The sequence below is a fragment of the Dysidea avara genome, chromosome 9 (genome assembly GCF_963678975.1).
Source record: "Dysidea avara chromosome 9, odDysAvar1.4, whole genome shotgun sequence".
In the NCBI taxonomy this organism is placed as follows: Eukaryota; Metazoa; Porifera; class Demospongiae; order Dictyoceratida; family Dysideidae; genus Dysidea; species Dysidea avara.
The window spans coordinates 30,323,752-30,349,354 of record NC_089280.1 but is presented as its reverse complement, the minus strand read 5'-3'; the positions used below and the strand labels follow the sequence as shown (position 1 = coordinate 30,349,354).

General features: G+C 37.3%; 2 protein-coding genes across 2 annotated transcripts in view; both read right to left on the bottom strand.

The window, feature by feature from the left end:
* Nucleotides 1–7,894, bottom strand: part of LOC136267657 (hemicentin-1-like) — a 45,259-nt gene extending 37,365 nt beyond the window's left edge. Inside the window, exon 1 of the mRNA XM_066062806.1 lies at nt 7,723–7,894. Coding sequence (XP_065918878.1) covers nt 7,723–7,894 — 172 coding nt within the window. The remainder of the gene's footprint in view (nt 1–7,722) is intronic.
* The window catches only part of LOC136267039 (uncharacterized), a 64,061-nt gene extending 53,776 nt beyond the window's left edge, over nt 1–10,285 (bottom strand). The window contains exon 1 of the mRNA XM_066062101.1: nt 9,926–10,285. The gene's annotated coding sequence lies outside the window, so the exon portion shown is untranslated. The remainder of the gene's footprint in view (nt 1–9,925) is intronic.
* Nucleotides 10,286–25,603: the final 15,318 nt, after the last annotated feature.

Sequence of the window (25,603 nt, the reverse complement as noted above, 5' to 3'; positions counted from 1 at the left end):
ACAATATGCAAATTTTGGTTATAAGTAAGAAGCGGGTAAGAAGCTGGTGAATAAGCTTCATTCAGTAGGCCTCGTTACTTCGCTGTGGCTGAGCATTACTCAGAGGATAACTAACGAGATTAGTATCTTCGTTACTTGTAGTAATAATATTACGTAATATTAGATTCGTTACAGTAACTATATTACTTAGGTAACGCGTTACAATTGTAAGTAAGTAGCTTGCGTTATATTACCTGTTTTTATAGCGTATTTCGTTATATTACTTTGTTACCATAAAAGTAATAATATTACGTAACGCGTTACATAAGTAGCGCGTTACTCCCAACACTGCTAATGCAACAGTTACAAACAATGCCCTAGTCTTAATTGTGCATCCTATCCCTAGAAACACCATTCCTAATCTTAGGAGTGCTTTTCCTAATCAGGGGCAAATCCTGGGGGTTCAAGGGGTTCCATGGAACTACAACAGTGCTTCTAGGGTTAGGACATGCAATTAGGGCATCATTTGTAACTGTTAGGTTAGAGTATGGATTAGATAACATTAAAATGTTAGAGTATTAGCTAGTTAGGTATATATTATTTGTGACCGGCTGAGCAAAAACTGGCCATTTTTGCACATTCCTCAAATTCCATTTTAATGCATCTCTGTAATCTATAATAACAAAAGAGTGGCCATGGACAGCCACAGTTTCAGCCTTTTATGATGAATGGTCTTGGAGTTATAACGCTTGACAGTTGGAACAGTGATAAACTCGATTTGTACAGCAACAATACAGGAAATAAATTACAGGCGCTTAGATAATTGATCATAACTCACGATTGAACCAAGCTGTAAAGATGGGACCTGGCTCAATCTGTGCACCACGAACTGGCAAATCAATCAAGGTATAGTGCTTTCTTGTACTCCTTCGTGTTGACAAAGAAGGCCACTCAAACTAAGAAATGATGCCGGTGAATGTTATTTTTACTGAATCGTAAATGAATGCCCATAACTCACGTATCCTTTGCTGTGCGAACACGAAACAATGATTTTCTTACTCTCCATAAACATGCAAATCCAGTGATATATAGCTTTTATTGATTTGAACTTAATTTCAGTGTGAATGAATGCGATTAAGCGTGCGTAAATTTTTCATGTAGCACACGTATTTTTACCTGCACATAAATCCAATTTTATGGCAAAATAGAATTTTGCGAAAACGGCCGGTTTTCGCTCAGCGGGTCACTTTTGTAACATTAAAATAATGCAAAAACAAGAGATGTTGGCAGCAAGCAGCAGCGGTACAGTGATAAGGCATGACACTCCAGATCTAGAGGCGGTTGGTGGCTTGAACCCAGCTTTTTTAGCTACCTTTTTGTATGTTTTCCCCCTATAAATTGCAATGACCGACTAACAGCGTATAATGTATCAAACAGTACGGTAGTGCTGTTTAAGTAGGGATCCCCCTAAAATGAAGTAAGCGACCTTTAAAACTTCTCCTAAAACCATCTTGCATGACAAAAATCACTGTTACGGAATCAAGACACACAGTAGTGTATGGTGTGGCCCAAGCAGTGCTCGAATTGAGGGTATACGGGGGTATACGAAGTATACCTTGATAACAATTTTTGTAAATTAGTATACCTTGATAGCCTAGCTAAGTATAACTATAAGGTTGCTACAGTGTGAGCTATAGTACCTTCAACAAAGAACATCCATGAAACATTAGTTGCTACATAGTAATACATATTCTTACGTGACTCTCGAGCCAATTGATCCCCCAAGGAAGCTAATCCCACAATCCTCAAAAATTCCTTTCGTGAGGTGTGCATTAATTAGAATTAAACAAGTGTTAGTTAATTTTGCATGCAATGCAGATTCTACCCCTCTACTGTAGACTGCATGTGTCTACCAAGGAAGTAATTGGTGATGAATCAGCTGATGATGATGAAATGTAGCAAATTAAGAAGAAGAGTCATATAATGATGGTAGTGTATATACAGAGCAAGTACCAACTAACAGTGACACATTTACCTAGTTGGAACCGGAAATGTGGCTGGATAAAAAAACGTTCCCACCTTGGCTTATTCTCAGTAAATCATAAATTGGGTTACCATCTTTACGTATAGCTAGATGCTGCAAAGAGTATTCATCTTTCTCGTGAATGACAGTCAAAATTAAATTACCACCAATATCATTCTCAAAAAGTAAATTTTTCAAAATTTCCTTATAGACTTTATTATAGTATTCATGCTTCTTGCATTGAACATTTCAAAATCACTACCAAATTCAATCTCAAAAGTTGATTATTTGAGGAAATCTTATACTATACTAACTAATTCTAGATCTGTTATGTAGCTCAGTATATAGCTACAGTGTACTATTAGCATTCATACTTCTTCCAGTGTTGAACTCAGCAAATTTCAGTCAAAATTGCCACCAAATAAAATATTATAATCTCAGAATGTTAATTCTATGGGGAGCAGCCTAGCTAGGTCTTTACACTATAGCTATTATTTGGCTTTTTAGCTCAGTAGCTATACTATTAGCATTCATTCTTCCAGTGTTGAACTATCAACAAATTTTAGTCAATATTGCCACCAAATTCAATCTCAGAATGTTAATTTTTCAAAATTTCCTGGAGGAGCATGTCCCCAGACCCCTCTAGAAAGCTCATGCTTTGCATTTTGCAGAGTGTGCTTTGCACACTGTGGAATGGTTTTCAGTACCTGTGTGCTCCCCCTTCCCTTAGCAAAATCCTGGATCTGCCCTTGATAGTATACCCTCATATAAATTTACAATTCAAGCACTGGGCCCAAGAAGCATACTGTGAGTATAGTGACAGACAGGAAGAAAAAAAAACGTGATTTTTCACATTTGTGTATAGCTCTGTGATTTCTTATCCGATTAGAACTACATTTGCTACAGAAGTGGCCACCAGGTAAGGGAAGGTAAAGAAGAAATTCGTCCCAGCCATTTCTGAGATACGAGAGACCAAAGTTTCTGGCTTCTTCTTGGTTTTCTTCTACTTCTTTTTGCATGCTTTGCAAAATATGCCGTAAAATACAAATGTGTGTTCCAATCAAGCTGAAATTTGGCACATTTTAAGTGCTCATTAAAGCGAATCTGAGTACCACATTAGGTGAGAATTCGATGAACAATCATGGAATTATGACCAATTATTTGCATAAAATAAGATCATGCCAGCAGGGTAAACCCCTTGAAAAAATGAGTTGAAAATATTTATTTATAACACTAAATGCAAAACTGAGCATGGCATTATGCTACTATAGACAATAGCTTTGGTGTGCAGTGTTTAAAGATATAGAACTCCAGTAATTTATCACTAATTGAGCATGCAAAATGAATCCATACTATGCACATTAATTTTGTAGTTAAAATGTTTTGATTGTAAATCATTCCATTTGTATCAGTGGACTCATGGTTCCAATCCTATTATACCAGTGGGATAACTATCACTCACAGATGTCTAATTTATTATGTGTCACTATGCTGTCTGTTTCCACTAGGTAGCTTTATCTAGTACTAGCTTCATCCCAGAGGCACTTAGTCTATATGCATTAAAATTAATGTACTGTATTTTTTGTATAAAATATAGCAATTTGCTGAGTTTTGATTCATTGAAATATTGAAAGTCTCTCAGTGGCTGGGCCCCCAGACCCTGACCCCTGCTTCTGGTAACTCAATACTGCTGTTGAACCCCCTTCAAAAATCCTGGCTACACTCCTGGACCATGGAGATATGGCACAAAACCCAACCTATGAGGTCGAGTTTCATGAACAAAAAACTCCCTCTTACCAGGCAAACTGCTGAGAAGAGTGAGCTGAAAACCAGTATGTAGATGGAATAATCATCATGGAACGTCCTTGCAGTAGAATAGAAAATTGGAGAAAAGCCATCTAGTTATAATACAAAATCCAACTATGTGCACGTAGTAATTGCGTGATCAAGATACTCTAATAGTACAGTCACCCTATTCAATGGCGGATCCAGGATGGGGTGTTTGGGGCAAATGCCCCCCCTTCTTGTGGAGGAGCCATACTTCTGATTAAAATACAAACTTTATGCCAGCTTATAAAACTCATGAAATTATAACATTTTACTAGCATTGATTACGAATCCACCTGAAACTAAAGCAAACCAAAGTAAAACTAACTATGAAATTGTCGCCCAGCACCTTCGTGCGTACTAAGCGCCTCTAAAATAATTATCGTGTTGCTGTTGTTTAAGACATTCAGAGCCTTTTAAACAGCTTTAAAGACTTCACGACTATATCTGCAAAGGCCAAAATGGTATAAATCAACAGTCCATACTACAAAGAGGTGTATTATTTGCTGCTTCAAAAATACAGCAACTAACAACGGGATCTGGCTCTCCCTAACCACCTACAACTTGCCTGTTTGTGCCACTCCCCTTGACAGGTCCTGGATCCGCCCCTGCTATTAGAGCATTCAGCATCATTAGTAAGTTAGTCTATTACTGTATTAGAGTGTTAAGCTACATAACAAGTCATTGTGTAGAGAGTTCAGCTACACAACAAGTCACCCAGTAGAGAGTTCAGCCACAAACAAACCATGCTGTGGAGAGTTCAGCTACAAACAAATCACCCCGTAGAGAGTTCAGCTACAAACAAATAACCGTGTAAAGAGTTCAGCTACTAGCTAGCCACCTGATAGAGAATTCAGCTACAAACAAGGCACTGTGTAGAGAGATCAGCTAGAAAGAAGTCACCTGCAGAGTTCAGCTACAAACAGGTCACCCCGTAGAGAATTCAGCTGCACACAAATCACCCTGTGGAATGAAAGAAGCCAGCCTGTAGAGAATTCAGCTATATATAAACAAGTCACCCTGTAGGCAGTTCAGCTATATACAAACAAATTATCCTGGCTACAAACAAGTCACCCAGTAGAGAGTTCAGCTACAAACAATCACACTGTGGAGAGTTCAGCTACAAACAAGCCACCTTGTAGACAGATCAGCTAGCTATATAGAATCAAGCCACTTGTAAAGTATTCAGCTACAAACAAGTCACCCAGTAGAGAGTTTAGCTATCAAGCTGTGGAGAGTTCAGATCACCCTGTATAGAGTTCAGCTACAAACAAATAACCCTGTAGAGAGTTAGCTACAAGCTAGTCACCTGAGACTACAAACAAGGCATCATGTTGAGAGATCAGCTACAAAAAAGTAACCCTGTAGAGAGCTCAGCTACAAATAAATCACCCTGTGGAGAGTTCAGCTGCAAACAGGGTGGGGCAGAGAAACAAGCCACCTGGAGAGAATTCAACTATAAACAGGTCACCCAGTAGAGTGTTCAGCTACAAACAAGTCACATAATAGAGAGATCAGCTACAAGCAAATCACCCTGTGGAAAGTTCAGCTACAAAAAAATCCCCCTGCAGAGAGTTCAGCTACAAACAAGCCACCATGTAGAGAGTTCAGCTGCAAACAAATCTCCCTCTAGATAGTTCAGCTACAAGCTAGTTACCTGGTAGAAAATCCAGCTACAAACAAGCCACCCTGTAGAGAGATCAGCTAGAAAGAAGTCACCTGTAGAGTTCAGCTACAAACAGGTTACTCTGTAGGTGGTTTCAGGGGCGGATCTAGGATTTTTTGAAAGGAGGGCTAAGGGACAAAGGTAACTAGCCAGACATTAGAAGATACCCATCCTTCTCACAAGGCCTAGTTGTAAGATCATGTTGTATCCATGATCAAATTAGCTATTTGGAATATATATAGTGACTACATTAGTGTGTTTCACACACTAGCATGTGAAGTATGCCAACCTAGGGGGGGGGTCTGGGGGCATGCCCCCCAGGAAATGTTTGAAAATTAGGCCCTTTAAAGGTGAATCTGAGAGTATTTGTAACAATCTTTCAGTGGAAAATAATGGAATTTCAGTTTATTATATGAAACCAAACTTATCGTTTTTTGTTAGTAGCATTTTGCTTAAGTTAGTTTAATTTGTATATGATTAGTTTTATGACCTAATATAATCTCAACTGTGCTGCAATTGTCCTAAGTAATTTAATAAATAATGTCACATCTACAATTGGTAGATACGTACAAGTGCTACTGTATGTAGCCAGACAAGTTCATCAATAATTTACTTTCCAAAGAGTGAAGTCACTTTCATATAAAGGTTAATTAGATGCATGTAAAATGTTATAATGTGCTGACAAAGAGCAACCCACAATTGTCCTTATACACAGCAATGTTTTTAAAAGCATATATGCTTAGTAGTAATAGGATGTCAACTTTGCTAATACAACATTGCTTAACCTTGCATGCCCCTCAAAATATTTAGGTTATAAGTTATTTCGTAAATACAAAAGGAATTTTTATGGTCTTTCATTGGAACAAATTAGCCATAGTTTTTGTAAGTTTTTTGCATGGGTAGCTAAAACAGGGGTGGATCCAGGATTTCACAAGGGTGCTAACAGGAGCAAAAGTTTATATATAGTGGAGAGATAACTGTTTGAAGTATTGCAGAGCATGCTTTATCTAGGGGGTCTAGAGTATGCCACCCCCCCTCTCCTACAGGAAAACTTAAGTCTTCTGGGATTGAATTTGGCAGACTGAATTTTGTCATATAATTATTAAATAAGTCACATATGCATTGTGATGAGTCACTTATGATATTATTGGTCTCCAACAGTGGTTATACTCTAAAGTTATACAAACATTTAATTTACATATTTTCACCAGGGCAATTATTGCCCTTTTATGGTGGTCCAACTCAATTTATACTGTGGTTATTTTAGAACATATCTCCAATGGAATTTTGTAATTCAAGGGAATGGTGAGCTTTGGTTGCAAAATATAGCTCTGTATGAGCTGATATGTATTCCTTCACATGAAATTTACATGTAGGTACAGTCAGGTAGTAGCAGGGGTCTTGGGGTACAGCCCCTAGACGCTGTAACCCTGTTAGCTACTTGTAAGAACTTTTGAATAAGTTATGTATTGCTACAATAGGAACCCAAGCAACTACCAGTTCATAGTTAAAACTAATAATAACAGCTATATAGATCAGAATAGGTTTTCAAAAGCACCAATAAAGAATTGAGTTTTATATTTAGACAAAAATTTCTTTAAACAGTTGGTGTGGAGGGATGTTTAGCACAATGGTGAGATATGTAGCAGTGCACAATGCATGTCAAGAAGAGGTTTAATTCTAGCTCACACTTTTCCCTTATAGTTAATATAATTTTTGGATGTCCTATTTGAGTAGTTGACTGTTCTATTAGAGTATTTCATTTTAAACTTTAATCACTCATAAAACATGTTTTTTGAAACTTTTTCCTTTTTCCTTGTTTTTCCTTATGTCTATAACAAGATAAAATTACACGTGTAACTTCTATTAGCTCCTAGTAAAAATATTTAAATTGAGATGTTTCAGCACCCACATCTAAACTTATGGTACAAATAATATCAACTTAAAAATGGGGAAAATGACCTGCAGAAGCACTGTGATGAACAATGCATGGTTGTCTATATAGCAAGTTGCCATTGACAACTATACAGTATACCTAGCACTACATATAAAATAATAGAATGTTCAGGGATATCTAGAATTCTGCAAACAGTTGACATACTAACTCATGGGGCACGAGCAGCTATACCTATTCTTTACTTAAGTCAAAACAAACCAAAGTCAAAGTCAAAACTTGCACTATAGCTATCAAAAAACTTATTATAATGTGTTTATTTAGCTTTGGTACGATGGCTAGCAGGAATAACATCGTAGTGGTGATCTTCTGAGCTTTCTTGAGAAGCACTGACTGAGTATGCCGGATTCTTCTCTAGTTTTAAATCATTTGACTTATCCACCAACTCATATGCTGGTTCTGGAGCAGCACTATCATGTTTTGTATCTCTGGAACTGATAGGCATAATAACATGATTACAGTGGCAATCAACATAGCTTTACACTTACTTTGGTTTCATTTCATTACTTAGCTTTTGTTTCAAATGTTTAAACATCCAAACAAGAAAGACAACATGGCACACTAAAGAAACCATCAGTAGAACAGCCAGCACTGCAATTGCTACCACAAGGGATTCATTATCACTACTGCTGTCACTGCTGGTATCAGCACTCTGCTGCAGTCGGAATACTAAACAATATAATTCAGTACTATAGTAAGCTGAACAATAGTTTGTAATATTTAAGCAGATATATATCAACCTATCACATGTGCTGTGTATATGTATTCTCTTACTTGGTTGAGGACTGGTTGTTGTGAAAATTTCATGCTAGGTTACAATGGTATAAAATTAATACTGTTCTGTTATTAGGAAATTTAATTACCTCTAAGGAACTGTCAGGTGAGAAGACACGGAAGAAGTACAGGTATGTTTTCTTTATCACTTCTCTGTTATAAAACACAAGACCATCAGGATCAGTAGTGTTATCACCAGCTCCCAGGATGTAGCTCATCCTATAACCAGGTACATACTGAATAGCATTAACCACAGCAGCCACATAGAATAATGGAGATGTCTTCATTGATTCTATCAGGAGATCTTTAGTTGGTATTTCCACAATATTTTTAGTAACACTTTCGTTGACTGCCACAATGATATAAAGATGACTGCACACAGAAAAAATAACTCTTGAACACTGATGGACTAGGTATAGATGTACACTAACCTGAATGGTCCATTTTCCATGCTAATGACTGGTAAGTCAATGACAAATGTTGTATCATTACTTTCAAAACTTCTTGTGTTTATTATGACTTGGTCCAGCTTACCAATTTCATATGATGCAAAGATGACTGGTTCTGCATTTTTATTGTAATTGCTATTGCTGTAAAATCCTACAAGTTTACAAACCTCCAGCTATTGTTCTTGTAGAAACTGTTTCACTCTTCTCCCCCTCCAGTGATCTACCAGTAGTTCCTATCAACCTGACTGCTGTCACATATACACTGTACTCTGTGTATGGTTTGAGGTTGTCAAGAGTGTAGTTACCATTGAAGTTGGTAACATTGACCACCTGTACTGGTTGGTCACTGTCACTGTAGTATACCTATACATGTAATTATAACAGCAAGGACAACTTTTATACTCCTATAATAAATAGGAAGATATAAAACTTACAGTGTAATAAGAAATTTCACCATATGTATTATGAGGTTGGTTCCATGTCAGCTGAAATGAACTAACATTTACATGGATGATGTTAAATGATACAGGAGGTGATGATGGTACTGTAATAAACTAGTCAATAGTATAATGACTAACAATTAATAATACAAACCTTCAACTATTAGTCTAAATGTTGTAACTGCACTTCCACCATCATTGCTTACACTACACTTATATCGTCCATCATCATTTTCAGTGACACTACTGATATGAAGAGTGGAAGAAGCTGTACGACTATCATCCTCATCAGTTGCTGTTTTGTTTAATTCAACTTGTTCCCTTAATCTCTTCCAGGAGAACATCAAGATAGTTGGAGCATCCTGATCATTAGTAGCAGTACATGTAATCTGAAACTCTTCACCCAACACTACATGAACTTGTTGTGGTAGTTCCTGTACTATGGGTGGACCTGTATGGTATTGTGACAGTAATGCCATATGCAGCAAACAGATATTAATCACATACCATATACTGTGATAGTTGCTGCAGTAGACTCAACTTGACCACCTCTGTTTCTAACCACACACTTGTACACTCCCTCATCTGATTCTTTTATGTTAGTAATCCTCAACATGTTTGAGTTAGCACCAGACACTACTATACCATCCTTCATCCACTGGTAGACTATGTCAGTACCTAGTGCTCTACAAGTGAGCTGTGTTGACTGGCCAATGAATACAGTATCATCATCAGGGTTGGTGAGGATGAGTGGGAGAACTGTAAGTAAAGAGTAATAGATTCTGAGCTTAACAAACACAAAGAACAATTTACTTAATAACTCAGCTTCCTTAGATGTACTACTGTATCCATAAACATCAGTAGCATTACACCGATACTTGCCACTATCAGCTACTCTAGCTCTGTTCAGTGTTAAACTACTACTCACTCCATTACTGTGTGTAACTTGTGTAACACCTGAAGTGTATGATCTTCTGTCCTTTTCCCATGTGATATTTACTGAATCACTATCATTAGCAAAACAATCAAATGTCACTTTGTCATTGTTATTAACAGACTGATTTTGTGGATGCCTCCAAAACAATGGGAACACAGCTGTAGAATAGAAATTACACAATTTATATAGACTGGATCTAGGAAACTGGTCTTATTGCTCATGACAGTAAGTCCAATTTTTTTGACACAGACACAAAGCTGGATTGATGGAGGGTTGGAGCAAGGACGAAGATTGACTCTAGCAATCTCCAAGATCAATCATTAGACAATCTACACCAAAAGGGTGCGACCCTCGAAACCTTTGTTTCCTAATCTTTTCACCCTGGCCTTTTTAGAGGGCTGTACCCTTTTTTCATAGCTTGGCTATTAGATATCACTTATTTTTGTAATTGCAAGCCCCAAAGCCAGCTTATGGAAGGATTCGAGGCTTTTTTTTCGTTACATCGAAGAGACTGCTATTTGTGTGAATCTATGTATTGATTGTAAATTTGAAACTGAGTAAAAGGATTATCATGTAGCTATCAGAGTGAATTGTTACACAACTGAATCCTGTACAGGGTGTTATGTATAGCTAAACTATCTACAGTGAGATGTGTGGGGTTATTTTACAAGATAGAATGCTCTACAAGGAGACTTTTTTTTGTAGCTGAATTAACTCTCTACATAGCCACGGTGACTTGATTGAAGATGAAGATTAAGAAGAAAATTACAAAGAAAACAAGGCAGACTTTGAAGATGCTTATCTCAGTGATGGCTGGGCGGAAATATGGAATGGGAGGTGCCCTACCCTTCTACAGCAAAAATGGTTAACTAATTATTACTATTCAGGCACTCAGTATGTGAAACATAGTGTTTTCTAGGTTCTGTAAAACAAGCTGTAAAATACATGCTAGCTTGTCTGTTGTGTGCACGTCCACACCGGCTGTACTTGGCCCCACAACATACTACTGTGTGTCTTGATATGGCCTATTTGTAGTACTCAAATAGAGCATACAATTTTCTGATCATTTCTAATACAATGCACATACAGTGTAGAATGTTCTAGAACAATCTAGAATTTCCTCTGATAGATTTATGAGATTATAAAACTTTACCACTCTAGTGTACTAAACTAGAACTTTCATTTATTATTTGATTGATTGATTTGATTTTTAATTTAAGTCAGCAGAACTGTTCTTCCCTACTGGAGCACACATATGTACAACAAAAACATACAATACAAAAATACATAACTTACCAACTAACAGCACACAAAAAACAGACAAATGCAAAAGGAGAGATAATCACAAAAAATCTTACAAATGACTTATAGTTACAATTCACTTAACAGTGGTTCAATCATACAGAAACATGAGGTGAGCAACTGATAGCAGTGACAGAGAGGTAAAAGAGTTGGGAATATAGGTATGGAGGTCCCTGGTGTGAACCGAGGGGAAAAGTTTTCCAATATTTTTTGAGCATGTTTATACTTATTGGTGACTGTTCTATTAGAGTATCTTGATCATGGTTGTTTCACATGTTTGGTTTTTGCATTATATATCCTTAGTTTATACTATTAGTACTTTCAAACCACAAAAGGTTTGCACCATGATAGTTACGTCCAGTACAGACTGATTTTCAAGTTATTCTGTCAAGTGGATTACCCTGTAGGCATGACAACAAATTGTTTCATGAATTTTCAAAATCGTGCATACCTCATTGTTCTTAATTTGATCTGTATGAAAATTGGACTGATAATGTGCTGCACTAGGCTCTTACTTGGTTACATTTTGGTATAATGGGAAACAAGGAGTAAACTGTTATCAATTAAACAGTATGGTAGTACTGTTTAAGTAGGGATTGCCCCTAAAATGATGCATGCTGCCTAGAATGCCAATTTAAAATCATTGTAAAGATATCTTACATGACGAAAGTCACCTTTATGCAGGGTTAGATTTAGGTCAGAGCCAAGGTATCAGTGTCCCAGAATTGTTTCACAGTGTAGGCCATTGTACATAGCTAGACACTTTTTGGACATATTTAAACATTTCTGGCGCAGTTTATGTCTTTGCATAATATATCCAAATCTGTCCATGGAATTGCTACCCATATATAGGCATAGTACAAGGGGACATGGGAAACTAAGTGGGTTAGAGCTCTTCTACATTTAGAGATTGAGATACTCTAATAGAACAGTCATATACTCTAATTAAACAGTTAGGAGTAGTGTAACTGTTTTCAGTTTAAACAACTACAGTACCTATTCTAAATAGAGTTGCTGACTCCAATCCCACCTTAGTTAATGTGACAAGAAATTCTCTGGAGATGATGGTCATACTTTGCATACCACACACCAGCAGTGTTTATATCATAGCTTTACAGTGGTTGGAATAAGCAGGCAGAACGCTTGGACATAGTATCTGAACAAAAGCATATTTGATCGGTCATTTGTACAAACTTGCTTGGATATTAAGCCTTGAAACACTGTCATCGAATCTTTATCTGGATGAAATTTTCTAGCAAGAGTGAGTATGTTATGATTGCAGGACATTATGTTCGACCAAAATGGAGCATTCCTGGACAAACACCAACTTTGGTCAGAAAATGTCAGATTTCCCACCATTATTTCAAGCACTGGATTTCATAATGGATATTCATATAACTATTTAGATCTATGCTTGTGCTTTAGTATAGCCTACATGCATCTTGTACTACTGTTCTGTTTTCTAGCTCAGTAGTATTTGAAAGGATGATTGGTTGTGTGCTCATCCTATTTAATGCTCGCCCAGCTGCCATTTATCCATCACCATGGCGTGCCATGCAGAGCTGTTACAAGGTATATCAAGTACGATTACTATAGAGTATATAAGTATTTGTACAATCTGCAAAAGATGAATTTTGCTTATTCCGTTATTCCACAATTCTGTTATTCCGTATTCCGCATATTCCGCATTTTACTAACTCCTATCCCAGTCCACATATGGAAGACAGCATTTATTTACACATACAGTTGAAAGAAGTGCAATCAAAACAAATGGAACATTATAAAACTACATATTCAAGCAAACTTTGAAGCCATATCCACTATAAAACTACAAAGTCCAGCAAAAATTGAAGCTATAAACAACTGACTTGCTTATCTACCCTTATTGACACGTTTGTGAACTTGACTGCTTCAAAGTTAGGCTTGAGTCTATTATGCTCCAAAATTTGCCTATTATGCTTTTTGGCATTTCCCCAATTTTCTGCCTATTATGCTTGTTTTTATGCTTTTCAGAAATGCATTATGCTTTTATTTTGTGTTTTTTTTCTTTGTGCAAAGAAGTTCTTCATATATATAATACAATGTAAATCACTTCAACTGCAACATACAAATAATAGCAATAGCTTGAAATTGGATGAACTCCAGAGTTCATAGGAATATTAGAGCAGGGGATCTGGGGGCATATCTATAGTCCCTTAGAAGCTACAGACATTTTCAAGGGCGGCCCCAGGAATTTTGGTGACTGGTTTTTAAACTTTTGCTATATGCAAATTTAAATCTAGGGGGTATGGGGACAAGATTTTCCAGAAAATTGTGTAATAAAATTGAATCTGGTAGCAATATTGGCAATTTAAAATAGAATTATGTTAGGTATAATGTAGGCTGCTTAATTGTGCTTGCTTCTGGTACAGTATCAGGTGCAGACTAAAGAGTTAAGGGACAGAGCAAATTTGACATTTGAAGCATACAACAGACATGGATGTTATTCTGGGGGTCTTGGGGCATGCCCCCAGGAAGATTTTCAGATCTTAACACTCTGTTATAAGATTTTGGACTATTTTTTAACTGTGTTGGCACAGGTAAATAAAGTAGTTAGCTAGCTACTTACAGTTCTTAAGAGAAATAAAAGAAAATATGGCTGTTCTATTAGAGTGGTTGACTGCTCTATTAGAGTATTTCGACCTGAACTTTTGTACCATTGCAAATCACTGTAAAATATAATTTTGATTAGCTGAATACACTTGACCAGTTTCTGGAAACTTCAGAAACCCCCTAGTTCTGCCCCTGATTTTATTGTCTAATATCTTTGTAGATTTGTATGTAAATAAAATACTTATATTTACATCGTTTCTGATTGATCTTCTGAGTTGTAGCAATTAGTATTCAAAGGACAGCAACTGCTCAGTATAATATATAACTTGCATTTGCATCACCATGCCAAGAACATATTATTAGCGATATAGGTTCTCATTGTGCGATGACTGTTCTATTAGAATTTTTGACTGTTCTATTAGAGAATTTCGATCTTTTTAAATGCTTTCCTAGTTTGATATTAACCACAGTCTCACTCCAGACCTCATGCACTATTTTCAATGTCCAGACATTCACTAGTTATCTGACTCAAGTTCACTCAACACTAACCTTTCATATATCGTTTTCCAATCGAGCTTCCAATAATCATAATCATCATAATAATATTACATTTTATTCAAAATCAGACAATGGGACATGTTGTATAATACCAAGTTCAATGATTGAAGCTCAAAATAAACTGCTTTGCCATGCCTTGGTGCTAGTTGGCACATGACTGATAAAGCTCAAATCCACAATGAAAATATTCATTTTGTCGAGGGATGTAAATTTGTAGTAGTAGTAGTACATTTTCTACTCGTTATCAGGATTCATTCACCATCCAAAACAGGTTAGCCTTTGAATTTTGTTTGTGACTGTTATAGCAGAAGTTATACTTATTGTGGCAGAAATTTGCACATTATGCTCCTAATTATGCCCCATTATTCCAGCATTATGCTTTATGGTTTTCATCCACTAGTTTGCCAAAAATTATGCCAGCATAATTGACACAAGCCTATTCAAAGTGTGATATAGAAGCCAGTTAACCACGCTTGTACTTGTAGGATATCTAGTTATCAACACCTCGTCCTTGGCTTTGCCTTGGTCTTGGGTTGATAACTACAATATCCTACTCGTAGTGAGGGTTTAACTATAATTACTAGCTCATGCAGAATACTATTATCAAGAGTTAATATTTAACACTTGTTATTATGTAGCATTCATACTTCCAGTATTGATGCTGCATAATAGTATTCTGAGCAATAAATACTTGCAAATTTCTGTCAGATTACCACCAGATTCAATCTCAGAATGTTAATTTCCCCGCTAGCTAGCCTGACCACATTCACAAGGCTGGAGGTCAAATAAAGAAGCATGAGGTCAAATAAAGAAGCATGACGTCAAATGAAGAAGCATACAGCTACCATTTTACACCACAATAACAAACTCACCCCTTTGGCATTCCTACAGGTTTGTGCCCTTTATGCTTTATCTTTCCTTTTATCTTCAATCAGGCTGGTTGTTGTCTTCTTCATGCAACAAAGCCATAATCATACAGTACGATAGTTACAGTATAGTAGGGACCACAAAGGATTAGGCATGACCCACGAAATAATATCACCAAAAAACAGCCTCAATTTCCCCTGATGATGATGACGCAGTATTGGTTAGGTGAAACTAAGCCCAAATAAGCTTTCAGATCGACCCGAAACGCTTCAACAAGTTGTTACGGAATTTAAAAAATAATTTATTTAATGGAATTTTCTACTGACTGACTGAGTAACTGACTAACTGACTGATGCCTTCAGACAAGCATAACTCGATAGCAGCTATGGGCTTGATTTTTTCACTGTTCGACATCGCTTCGGCCTGACAGGTGCCTTTTGGCATACCACAGTACGTACAATGCATTCTTCATTGACTTACCAGTGTCCTCCTTTATCTTTGCTGACAGTGAAAAGTGTCGATTTGGCAGTAGCACATGATGGCTTCCCTTCATAATGGAGATCGACTGTATATGTCATAGTGGCTATTTTGATAGCAGAGGCACATTTCAAACAGTTCTTGATTCGTACTGCTGTGTTACCCTATTGAACATAGCCGACAACGAAGTGTAATGGATACTTCACTTTTCAGACGATAATTGTATAACTGGGATGTGTGGCACCATTTCTTTCTTTCGGTATGCGTGGATTGCAGAGGTGCTTTTCAAGCAGTTCATGATTCGAAATGCTGCGTAACGGGTTGAGCATAGCTGACAATGAAGCATAATGGATACTTCACTTTTCAGACAATAATATGGGCGAGCAGTGCCATTTCAGATGCGGTATACGTGGGTTCACCAGTTATAACAATTTATTTACAAAAAATAAAGTTAACAAACAAGTACACAGAAAAATTTAGAATTTTCAACTAGAGTAGGGACCATAAAACATTGACAAAAAGTACTGAAACAAGCTGGAGTAGTGCATGATATTAAATCAGAGTAAAACAATAAGAAGTGTTATATCCCTACTGTGCATTTCCATTATGGTATCTTGAGCACAGTAGGGATCTTATTGTTTTACTGTGATTTAATATCGTGCACTACTCCAGCTTGTTTCAGTACTTTTTATCAATGTGTTATGGTATTTACTCCAGTTCCAATTTTTTCTGTGTACTTGTATAATATTGAGGCATTAGTAGGAGTTTTAGACACCACAAGAGTATTAAAGCACTTATGTTACTGTAAAAGGTACTGGCCACCTGGTAGATGTAACTTCACGACCATGCCCATGATTGATTAATAACAATCAAGCATGGAGACCACACTTCTCAACAATCTATTTACTTGAAGATGATGACCTCATCCCTGTATTATTTTAGCTGTATTTAGCACAGTGAAATAAGGAATAGTGACATGCCCTTTAGTAGGGATACTCTAATATAGCAGTCACCTTAATAGACACATATATAGTAGCTGTTAGGGATGTGGTGACTATGCCAGCATAATTTCGGGCATAATAGGTATCAGGAATTATGCTAGCATTTTGAAGTGATTATAAAGCTTTAACAGTAGGAAAATCTGCAGATTGCACGATTCTGTTAAAAAAATCGAGATACTCTAATAGAGCAGTCAGAAATTCTAATAGAAGAGTCACTGAATATTATGTACTCTAATAAAGCAGTCACATTGAAATGAAATACTCTAATACAGCAACCAGCTAAAGAATTCAAGACTATTTGAAGCTTAAAAACATCAATGAAATGGCCTGATACAGCAATAAACTGGCATTATTGGCCAATTATGGTGGCATAATTTTAGGAATAATGGGCAATTCTCAAAAGCATAATAGAGGATTTTTTGAGCACTGCTCAAAAACATAATGCTCAATTTTTGGAGCATAATAGCCTTATGCCTAGCAGCTGTATGCTATAACAAAAAGGCCAGTATGATAGTAGGGACCACAAAGGTGTGGGTGTGACCCATGATAAAACATCACTCAAAACCAGCCTCACTTTTCCCATTATTGGTTAGGCAAAACTAAGCCTAAACAAGCCTTCAGATTGATCCGAAACACTTTCAATAATTGCTATGGAATTTAAAAATATATATATTTATTTAACAGAATTTTCTGCTGACTGACTGAGTAACTGACTGACTGAGTAACTGACAGACTGATTCCTTCAGACAAGCATAGCTTGATAACAGCTAAGACTATGGGCTTGATTTTTTTACTATTTGACATTGCTTCAGCCCGAGAGGTGCCTTTTGGCATACCGCAATACGTACAACGCATTCTTCATGGACTTACCAGGTCATCCTTTGTATCCCATTCATCTTGGCTGACAGCAAAAGGTGTCAATTTGGCGGTAGCACGTGATGGCTTCCCTTCGTAATGGAAATTGTCTGTATTTTTCATAGTGGCTACTTTGATTGCAGAGGTGTGTTTTGAAACAGTTCTTGATTTGTACTGCTATGTATCAGATTGAATATAGCTGACAATGAAGCGTAATGAATATTTTACTTTTCAGAAGATAATTGATATAATTGGGGCGTGTGGCACCATTTCTTTCTTTTGATGCAATATGCGTGGGTTCACCAGTCATAATAATTATTATTTACAAAAAAAATTAACAAAAGTACGCAAAATAATTTGGAATTTTCAAGTAGAGTAGGGACCATAGCACATCGATAAAAAGTACTGAAACAAGCTGGAGTAGTGCAAGATATTAAATTGCAGCAAAACAATAAGAAGTGTTATATCCCTACTGTGCATTTCCGTTATGGTATCTTAAGCACAGTAGGGATATAACACTTCTTATTGTTTCACTGTGATTCAATATCATGCACTACTCCATCTTGTTTCAGTACTCTTTATCAATGTGCTATGGTCCCTACTCTAGTTGAAAATTCCAAACTTTTTGCATACTTGTTATTAATGAAGTAATCAGCCAAGCAATAAAAGTTGTGAACCAAGAGATAAATGAGCTTGTTGGGAAAATCCCTGCTTTGGCATTGAACAAAATCACTGTTATAACATGTCGATGTAGGGATCTTCTCACAGAGCAATTCTGTAAAACCATTGTTTCACTACTTGGATTAAAATTAAATATATTAGTATATTTGTGTACTGGCATGCAAAATGCACATTGTGCAAATCCAGTAACATAATTATATTGATGCTGACTTTGTCTCACTACATCTTTACTCTATCACCATTTCAAATACTGCTTGCCCTGAGACAAAAAAAGCAGACCACTGATTCCCATACTAACTATCAGTGGTCTGTTTTTTGTCTTAGAGTAAGCAGTATGTTATAGGTAAATCACTGCCAGACGTAAATCACTGCCAGATGTGTGTTACAGTGGATTATATGATACTGGGATTCCACAACATAGAATTTTTTATGTCACATGTCATAGAGGTTTATGTCACGATATAAGCAATTCTTATTGTTTCAGAACTGAAGCTGTTACCTATGAAACTGTATGGATAGCTATTTTGATTCAAACATGCAAAATATCAACTTAAACATCAGCAATATTAACTATGACATCAACAACCAACATTGCTCATAATTATTTGTCATATTTTATTGCATCAAATTTGATCAAAATGAGTGGAAAAGTGTGCATTATTAGGAGATATTTTATGTCAAAACATAAAAAAGCCTATGTCATATCATATCATGGAGCTTTATGTCACAACATGTCGTATTTCATGACTATCATGGCATTCCTATGATACATCATAACTACTATAACCTATTTGTAACCCACTGTAGCACATGCCTGGCGGTGTTTAACCATAACATACTGCTTTCTCTGAGGGAAAAAAAACAGACTATTGGTAGCTAGTATGGGGATCCAATGTTCTGTTTTTGTCTCAGGGCAGACAGTATTTGATGCGGAGTAAAGATGCAGTAAGACAAAGTCAACATGTAATAGTTGTAACATGGGCATGAGGGCTTTGCCTGATATGTATTCCCGACTGCCTGAGGGCTGCAGGCCTGAGGGAAGAGGGTATACATATCAGGCAAGGCCTGAATGCCTCTTGTTACAGCTAATATGTAACACTTATTAGGCTGATAGCCTGTACAAGGTGATCAATCATCCAAGCCAATACGAGTGCAGCAACTGGATGTATTATATATGCATACCTAAAATTTTCGATTATGGGTCAGCAGCTAGTACGTTCTGGTTACGATCCAGCTACAGACATATCCTAAGGATATAATGGAAAATTTCGGTTACGCAAGTTTAATCTTTTAATCAGTGCTATTGAATCGTTTATGTAAAAGTGGGGGAGTTTACTAAAGGCCTGCATAGGTAAGTTTGCTGGTAGAGTGGTTACTCCATGCAGAGTGGTAGCTTCATGATGGGGGCATGTCCGTATTCAAAAACGTGTGGAAACGATCGGTGAATAAGCTATAGCACTAGTTCTCACCTTATCCCAACGTTTTTCAACTCGTAGGATGGTGAGGATAACAAAATGCTCTCCGTCTGGGTGGTTTTCATGGTGAAATCCAAGTTGTGCATCCTAATCACGTGAGTATTAATCAATCTCACAATCTATTTCAGCGTCGACGTCTATATAACCACTGCCAGGTTGTAGCCCGGTCTACATTTCATATGTAACCCGGCTAGCTGGCTACATACAAAATGTAGCCTGGGCAACTCCTTGATCTGAGGTGTAAAAGTGTTACACGCTACAGTTGTAACACGGGCAGGAGGGCTTTGCCTGATACGTATGCCAACTTCCTGAGGGCTGCAGGCCCGAGGGCATACATATCAGGCAAAGCCCGAATACCCCATGCTACAACTAATATGTAACAACTAATATGTAACAACTAATAAGTAACACTTATCAGGCTGATAGCCTGAACAGGGCGACCAATCATCCAAGCCAATATGAGTGCAGCCGCTGGATATATTATATATGCATACTTACAAATTTCAATTATGGGTCAGCAGCTAGAATATTCTGGTTATGTTTGGTTCCGATGAACAGACATATCCTGGACATATCACGGAGAATTTTGGTTACATGAGTTTAATGTTTTAATCAGTGCTATTGAATCGTTTGTGGAAAAATTACAGCATTCACTAAAGGCCTGTATAGGTAAGCTTGCTCGTAGAGTAGTTACTCCATGCAGAGTGGTAGCTCTGTGATTGGGGCATGTCCATATTCAAAAACATGCAGAAATGATTGGTGAATAGGCTATAGTACTAGTTCTCACCTTAGCCCAACGTTTTTCAACTCGTAGGATGGCAAGGATAACAAAACACTCTCCGTCTTAGTGGTTTTCATGGCAAAATCCAAGTCGTGCATCTAATCATGTGAGTATTAAGCGATCCCCACAATCGATTTCGGCCTCAGAATCTATAAAATCACTGTTCATGCAATTGTAGCCCAGCTACATTTTATATGTAGCCTGACTAGTTGGGCTACATACGAAATGTAGTCCAGGCGACTTCTTGATCTAAGGTGTGAAGTGTTACATCATATGTATGCTCCTGGATTTACATGCCAGCATACAGATGTATAACAGTTAACACTTTGTTCGCCTTTATACCAAAATGTAACCAAATACTGTAGCTTCATTCATGTAAAACTTCAGACAAATAAAATCAATGATTAAAAGTTGAGAGGTTTCAAAGTTCAAAATATGGGTCACGTTTTGTGAAAAGGAGTTAGATTTATTTGCAAATGTGGTCACATATATGTTTTGCTGTTTGCATGCGTGCAGGCACATGCACTTCTTTTAATTTCATTGATATCTTGATAGGTACGGCTGGTTTTTCAGCCTCCTTGTGCTGGTGATAAAACTTCACCAATACACATTGAAACCAGGTTAAGTCACCCAGATTATCTGGGTCACATTCTGTCCAGGGTGACTGACCTGCATTATAAAATATCAAGGTCTGACCTGGATTGAATCAGGTGTAAAGTGAATTAATTAGTTTGGTAATATGCAAGTATACCAACACATCAGAGTCTAGTCATAAGGACTATGTGTTAAGTATAGGTGGAGCTACACCTACTAATCAATTATTGGTACATATCAATACAATGCATAGTTATTTATACAAGTCATAGTCTAGTCTTGCAGCAACCCAGCTTCTTTTGTGACCCACACCCACTTATTGGAATGTGTGATATTGTCTGTAGGCATGGAGCCATGTTAATTAATTTTATCAGTATAAGGTCTGCTAAAGTTTGTAAGTGTACACAAAGCCACAGCCATTTATTGTGATTGTTTTGCATTTACTATTGCTAGTTAAAAACTTCCTGTTTAGGTATTGTACAGCTATCCATTTACTTAACATGATACACTAGGGGCAGGGGTGGATATAGACATTTGGGAATAGGGGTCAAAATGAAATGACACTACAGAGAAGGCACACTAGCATGCAAAGTATGCCAACCTAGGGGAGTCTGGGGCATGCCCCCCCAAGGAAAGTTTTAAAAATTAGACCCTTTGAGATGGAATTTGAGAGTGATTTCAGCATGGGTTCATCACATTTCTGTTGTATTCGAGGTGACTGCTCAGTTGGGGTATTTCAATCTTGATACGTTGATTTTGATGTTTACATTATGGTCATTACAGTGCACAATTATTGATGGGCCAGGATTTCCAGCTATCCTTCTGCTAAACTATTTATATAGTCTGTACAGCAGCTCTGCACAGTACACACTTTTGTGTGCTGTGTAGAGCTGCTAGCAGGTGTAGTCACTAGACTATACAATGGTGTAGTCGCTAGACAGGATCTTAGAATGCACTTGATGCAGCTCCCTTGAAAATGCTGACAAACTCTGAATATTTAAAGGTTTATACATTTAGCATATTTTGGTGTGTACAGCTAGGAAAGTTACTGTTTGGGTCAATGAAATTTTGTTTGATTATACAATGCTACTCATATATACACAGCTAGCTGTGTACTTACATATTACAATCAAATATATTCAATTATGGGTTTTAATTAGCATGTAGGCTGACCGTTGGGAGTCTTGGGAATATGGCATTTATATGATAGAGTCTGGTGGTACGTAGCTATTGCAGCTACAAGTCACAGATAGAAAGATAAAGCATCACTGGATGAGATTTTCATGACATATAGAGCACAATTGACATGTATACCAACTTGACCCCCTATATTTGCCACTGATCAGGGAAGCACTTAAAATGTAGCTTTTGGCACATGCCTTATAAATAATCTGGGTCGCGCCTGGGTCTGACCCAGATTGCTATTCAGGTCAGTGGATCATCCGGGTCAACAATAGTGACCCATTTAGACACTGATACAAAATATTATGTGAAATTTAATTGTAATTATAATTATATTTGAGTGCACTTGAAACAATATTTAATTTATATTAATTGTTTCATAATACTAGGCTCCAGAATAAAAATGGCCAAAAATGTTCAACTGTACCCCCCAAGAGCCCATAATAATTCTTTTATCGTTAATTTGTTTGTGGATTCTCCAGATATTTACTTGCTTAACTCCTCCCCGTCACACACACACACACACACACACACACACACCCACCCACACACCCACACACCCACACACACACACACACACACACACACACACACACACACACACACACACACACACACACACACACACACACACACACACACACACACACACACACACACACACACACACATCACACAGAGTGCCAGAAATAAGAATTCGTCATTGACTGGTCAAATGTCCTAGCAAGATTAAATTTGGTAGGCCATTTACAGACTTAATTGGCCATCTTATGTCTTGGGAACAGCAAGTGGTATGTAGCTGATGTGTTTCTGAGAACAGCATCACAGGATATTATACTATTGGGCACCACAAGCAATCCTTCACAGGTCACCATCATATGGAACACCTAGAAACACTTCTAACTCCACCACATACATTTTAGGAGCCCATTTTCATATGGGCTCCTATTAAATTTGTCAATCAAAAATGTGTACCTTATTCTATGACTAACTAACTACCTTACAGCATGATGACTAAGATAAAGTACATGAGCTACGAATATCTACCAGGTTAAACGTCATAGCTTTGGCAATAGTCACACCTCATCTTTAGAAGAAACATGCTCCAGCACATAGATTAAACATACTAACCACCACATAACAATGATTCGGCTACAGCAACAACCGCTACCATCCTTTACGTTATCCATGCCGAGCTGGCTTACCCCTGGCCATGAGATATGATTATGGTGTGATTTATCATCTGATATTGCTGGTTTCCACTGTTTTACTTCAAGACTAATCGCTCAGTATATCACTGATGTCAGTAATGTGGAAGGGGGAATCACTCCTGGCCAATGTGGCTCAACTGGACTCTCCCGCCAAAAACTAGACACAAGTTGCTTTAAATTCCTTCACTCAGTAGACTTGAATATCCTCAAATGTACATAGTCTAAATGTTTCCAAACTTCCGAAGTCTTCACAAAACAACTTAAGTTTAAATCCACCACAGAATGTTTGCACCAAAATATTAGAACAAGTCTCCTGTCGTCTGTGGTCACGTGGTAACATCCTATAGGCCCCCCATCTTCGCTGGGATGTTGAGTAGCTGTGAGGTACGCTATCAGCTTGATGTGACATCTGTTATAGCTTGCTTGATTTTTAATTAGTGAGCTTTTACCAATTGTCTTGCTACTTGTCGGATGTTTGACCGAACAAGCCTCCAAATAGTCGGGTCAAAACGTCATTTTGCTTGGAAAATGGCCGATGGCCGACTGTTATCTCTGGCACTGCACACACACACACACACACACACACACACACACACACACACACACACACACACACACACACTTTACCACTTTTCTACACTACTGCCTTACATACTTTTCACAGTCAAAGTGACATCATCACTCCTCACACTATTACCCCACTGATTAGTCACAGTACAATAATACACTCCTTCATCAGATTCAACAAGATTAGGAATCGTTAACACTGTTCCATTAACACCAGACACCTTATTAGGAAGACTTCTACTTCCGTTTTTCCTCCATTGATACACAAAATTTCTCACATTAACACCATATGCTGTAGCAGTGAACTGAGCAGTTCTTCTCTCATTAATCACTGGATTAATTAGTGTAACATTGATGGATAACTGGTCTATGTAGAGTAACCACATGATGTAATAGCAGCTTTAAGAAATATAAAAACTTCTATTCACTTGTTACAAATAACAAAATTGCATAAAGTATAGAACAAGCATGTTCAAAAAAGATGTATGGTGCAATTTCATTAGTAATCAGGACTGTATATATGTACACGATTAATCATATGGGCATAAAAATGATAAATGTTATTAAGCTTTGAATGGTGTTAACTTACCAGCCATGCATGGCAGCAATAACATACAATTAAAAAATTAAGGTGGAAATTGCTATACTCTAAAGTACCCTCCACTCTCTAGTACACAGGTAAGGCCTCAAGAGTTCCTCTCATAGTCAGTTTCCTTTGCATATATGTTGTAGTATGACATGTTCACCATCTTATACTATTACATTCAAGGTGTAGTTGCCTTTGGCTCATCCTGTGGTCTCACAGGTTGTATACAACCTTTAAAGGCTGACTGAAATGCATTACAATAACCAAATAAAACATGTAGTACAGTACAACTATAACGTCTTGGCTTTGTGACCATAACAGACTACAAAAAGAAAATGAAATCCACACAAAAAGTGCCAAGCTGTGTAAAAGGGTGTGGCCTTCAAAATCCTGGGTGAAAAAGAAAGGTGGTTGCCAAGAAATGGCTGCAATGATGTTAATGTTAACATTTGTGGTGTGTTATTAGCATCAACATCATTGTAGCCATTTCTTGGTCACCACCTTTGATATTACAACTTTTCACCCAGGCTTTTGAAGGTTACATCCTTTTTTCACAGCTTAGCTATTTTTGTGTGGACACAGTTACCTAGAGATAAGTATCTAGTCAGTGGTACAACAGTATGCAAACAATTTCAATGTAACTAGCAGAAGAATATTATGAAAGTTTTGAAATGAAATTCACACTTGCAGCTGATGGACTAATCTTCATCACCACCAATAGGCAGCAACTTACATAGCTTGTGAACCTGATATTCTTTAGTATAGTTGACTGCTCTATTAGAGTATCTATGGAGAATTCTTACCAGTACTATCTTCATATTTTCT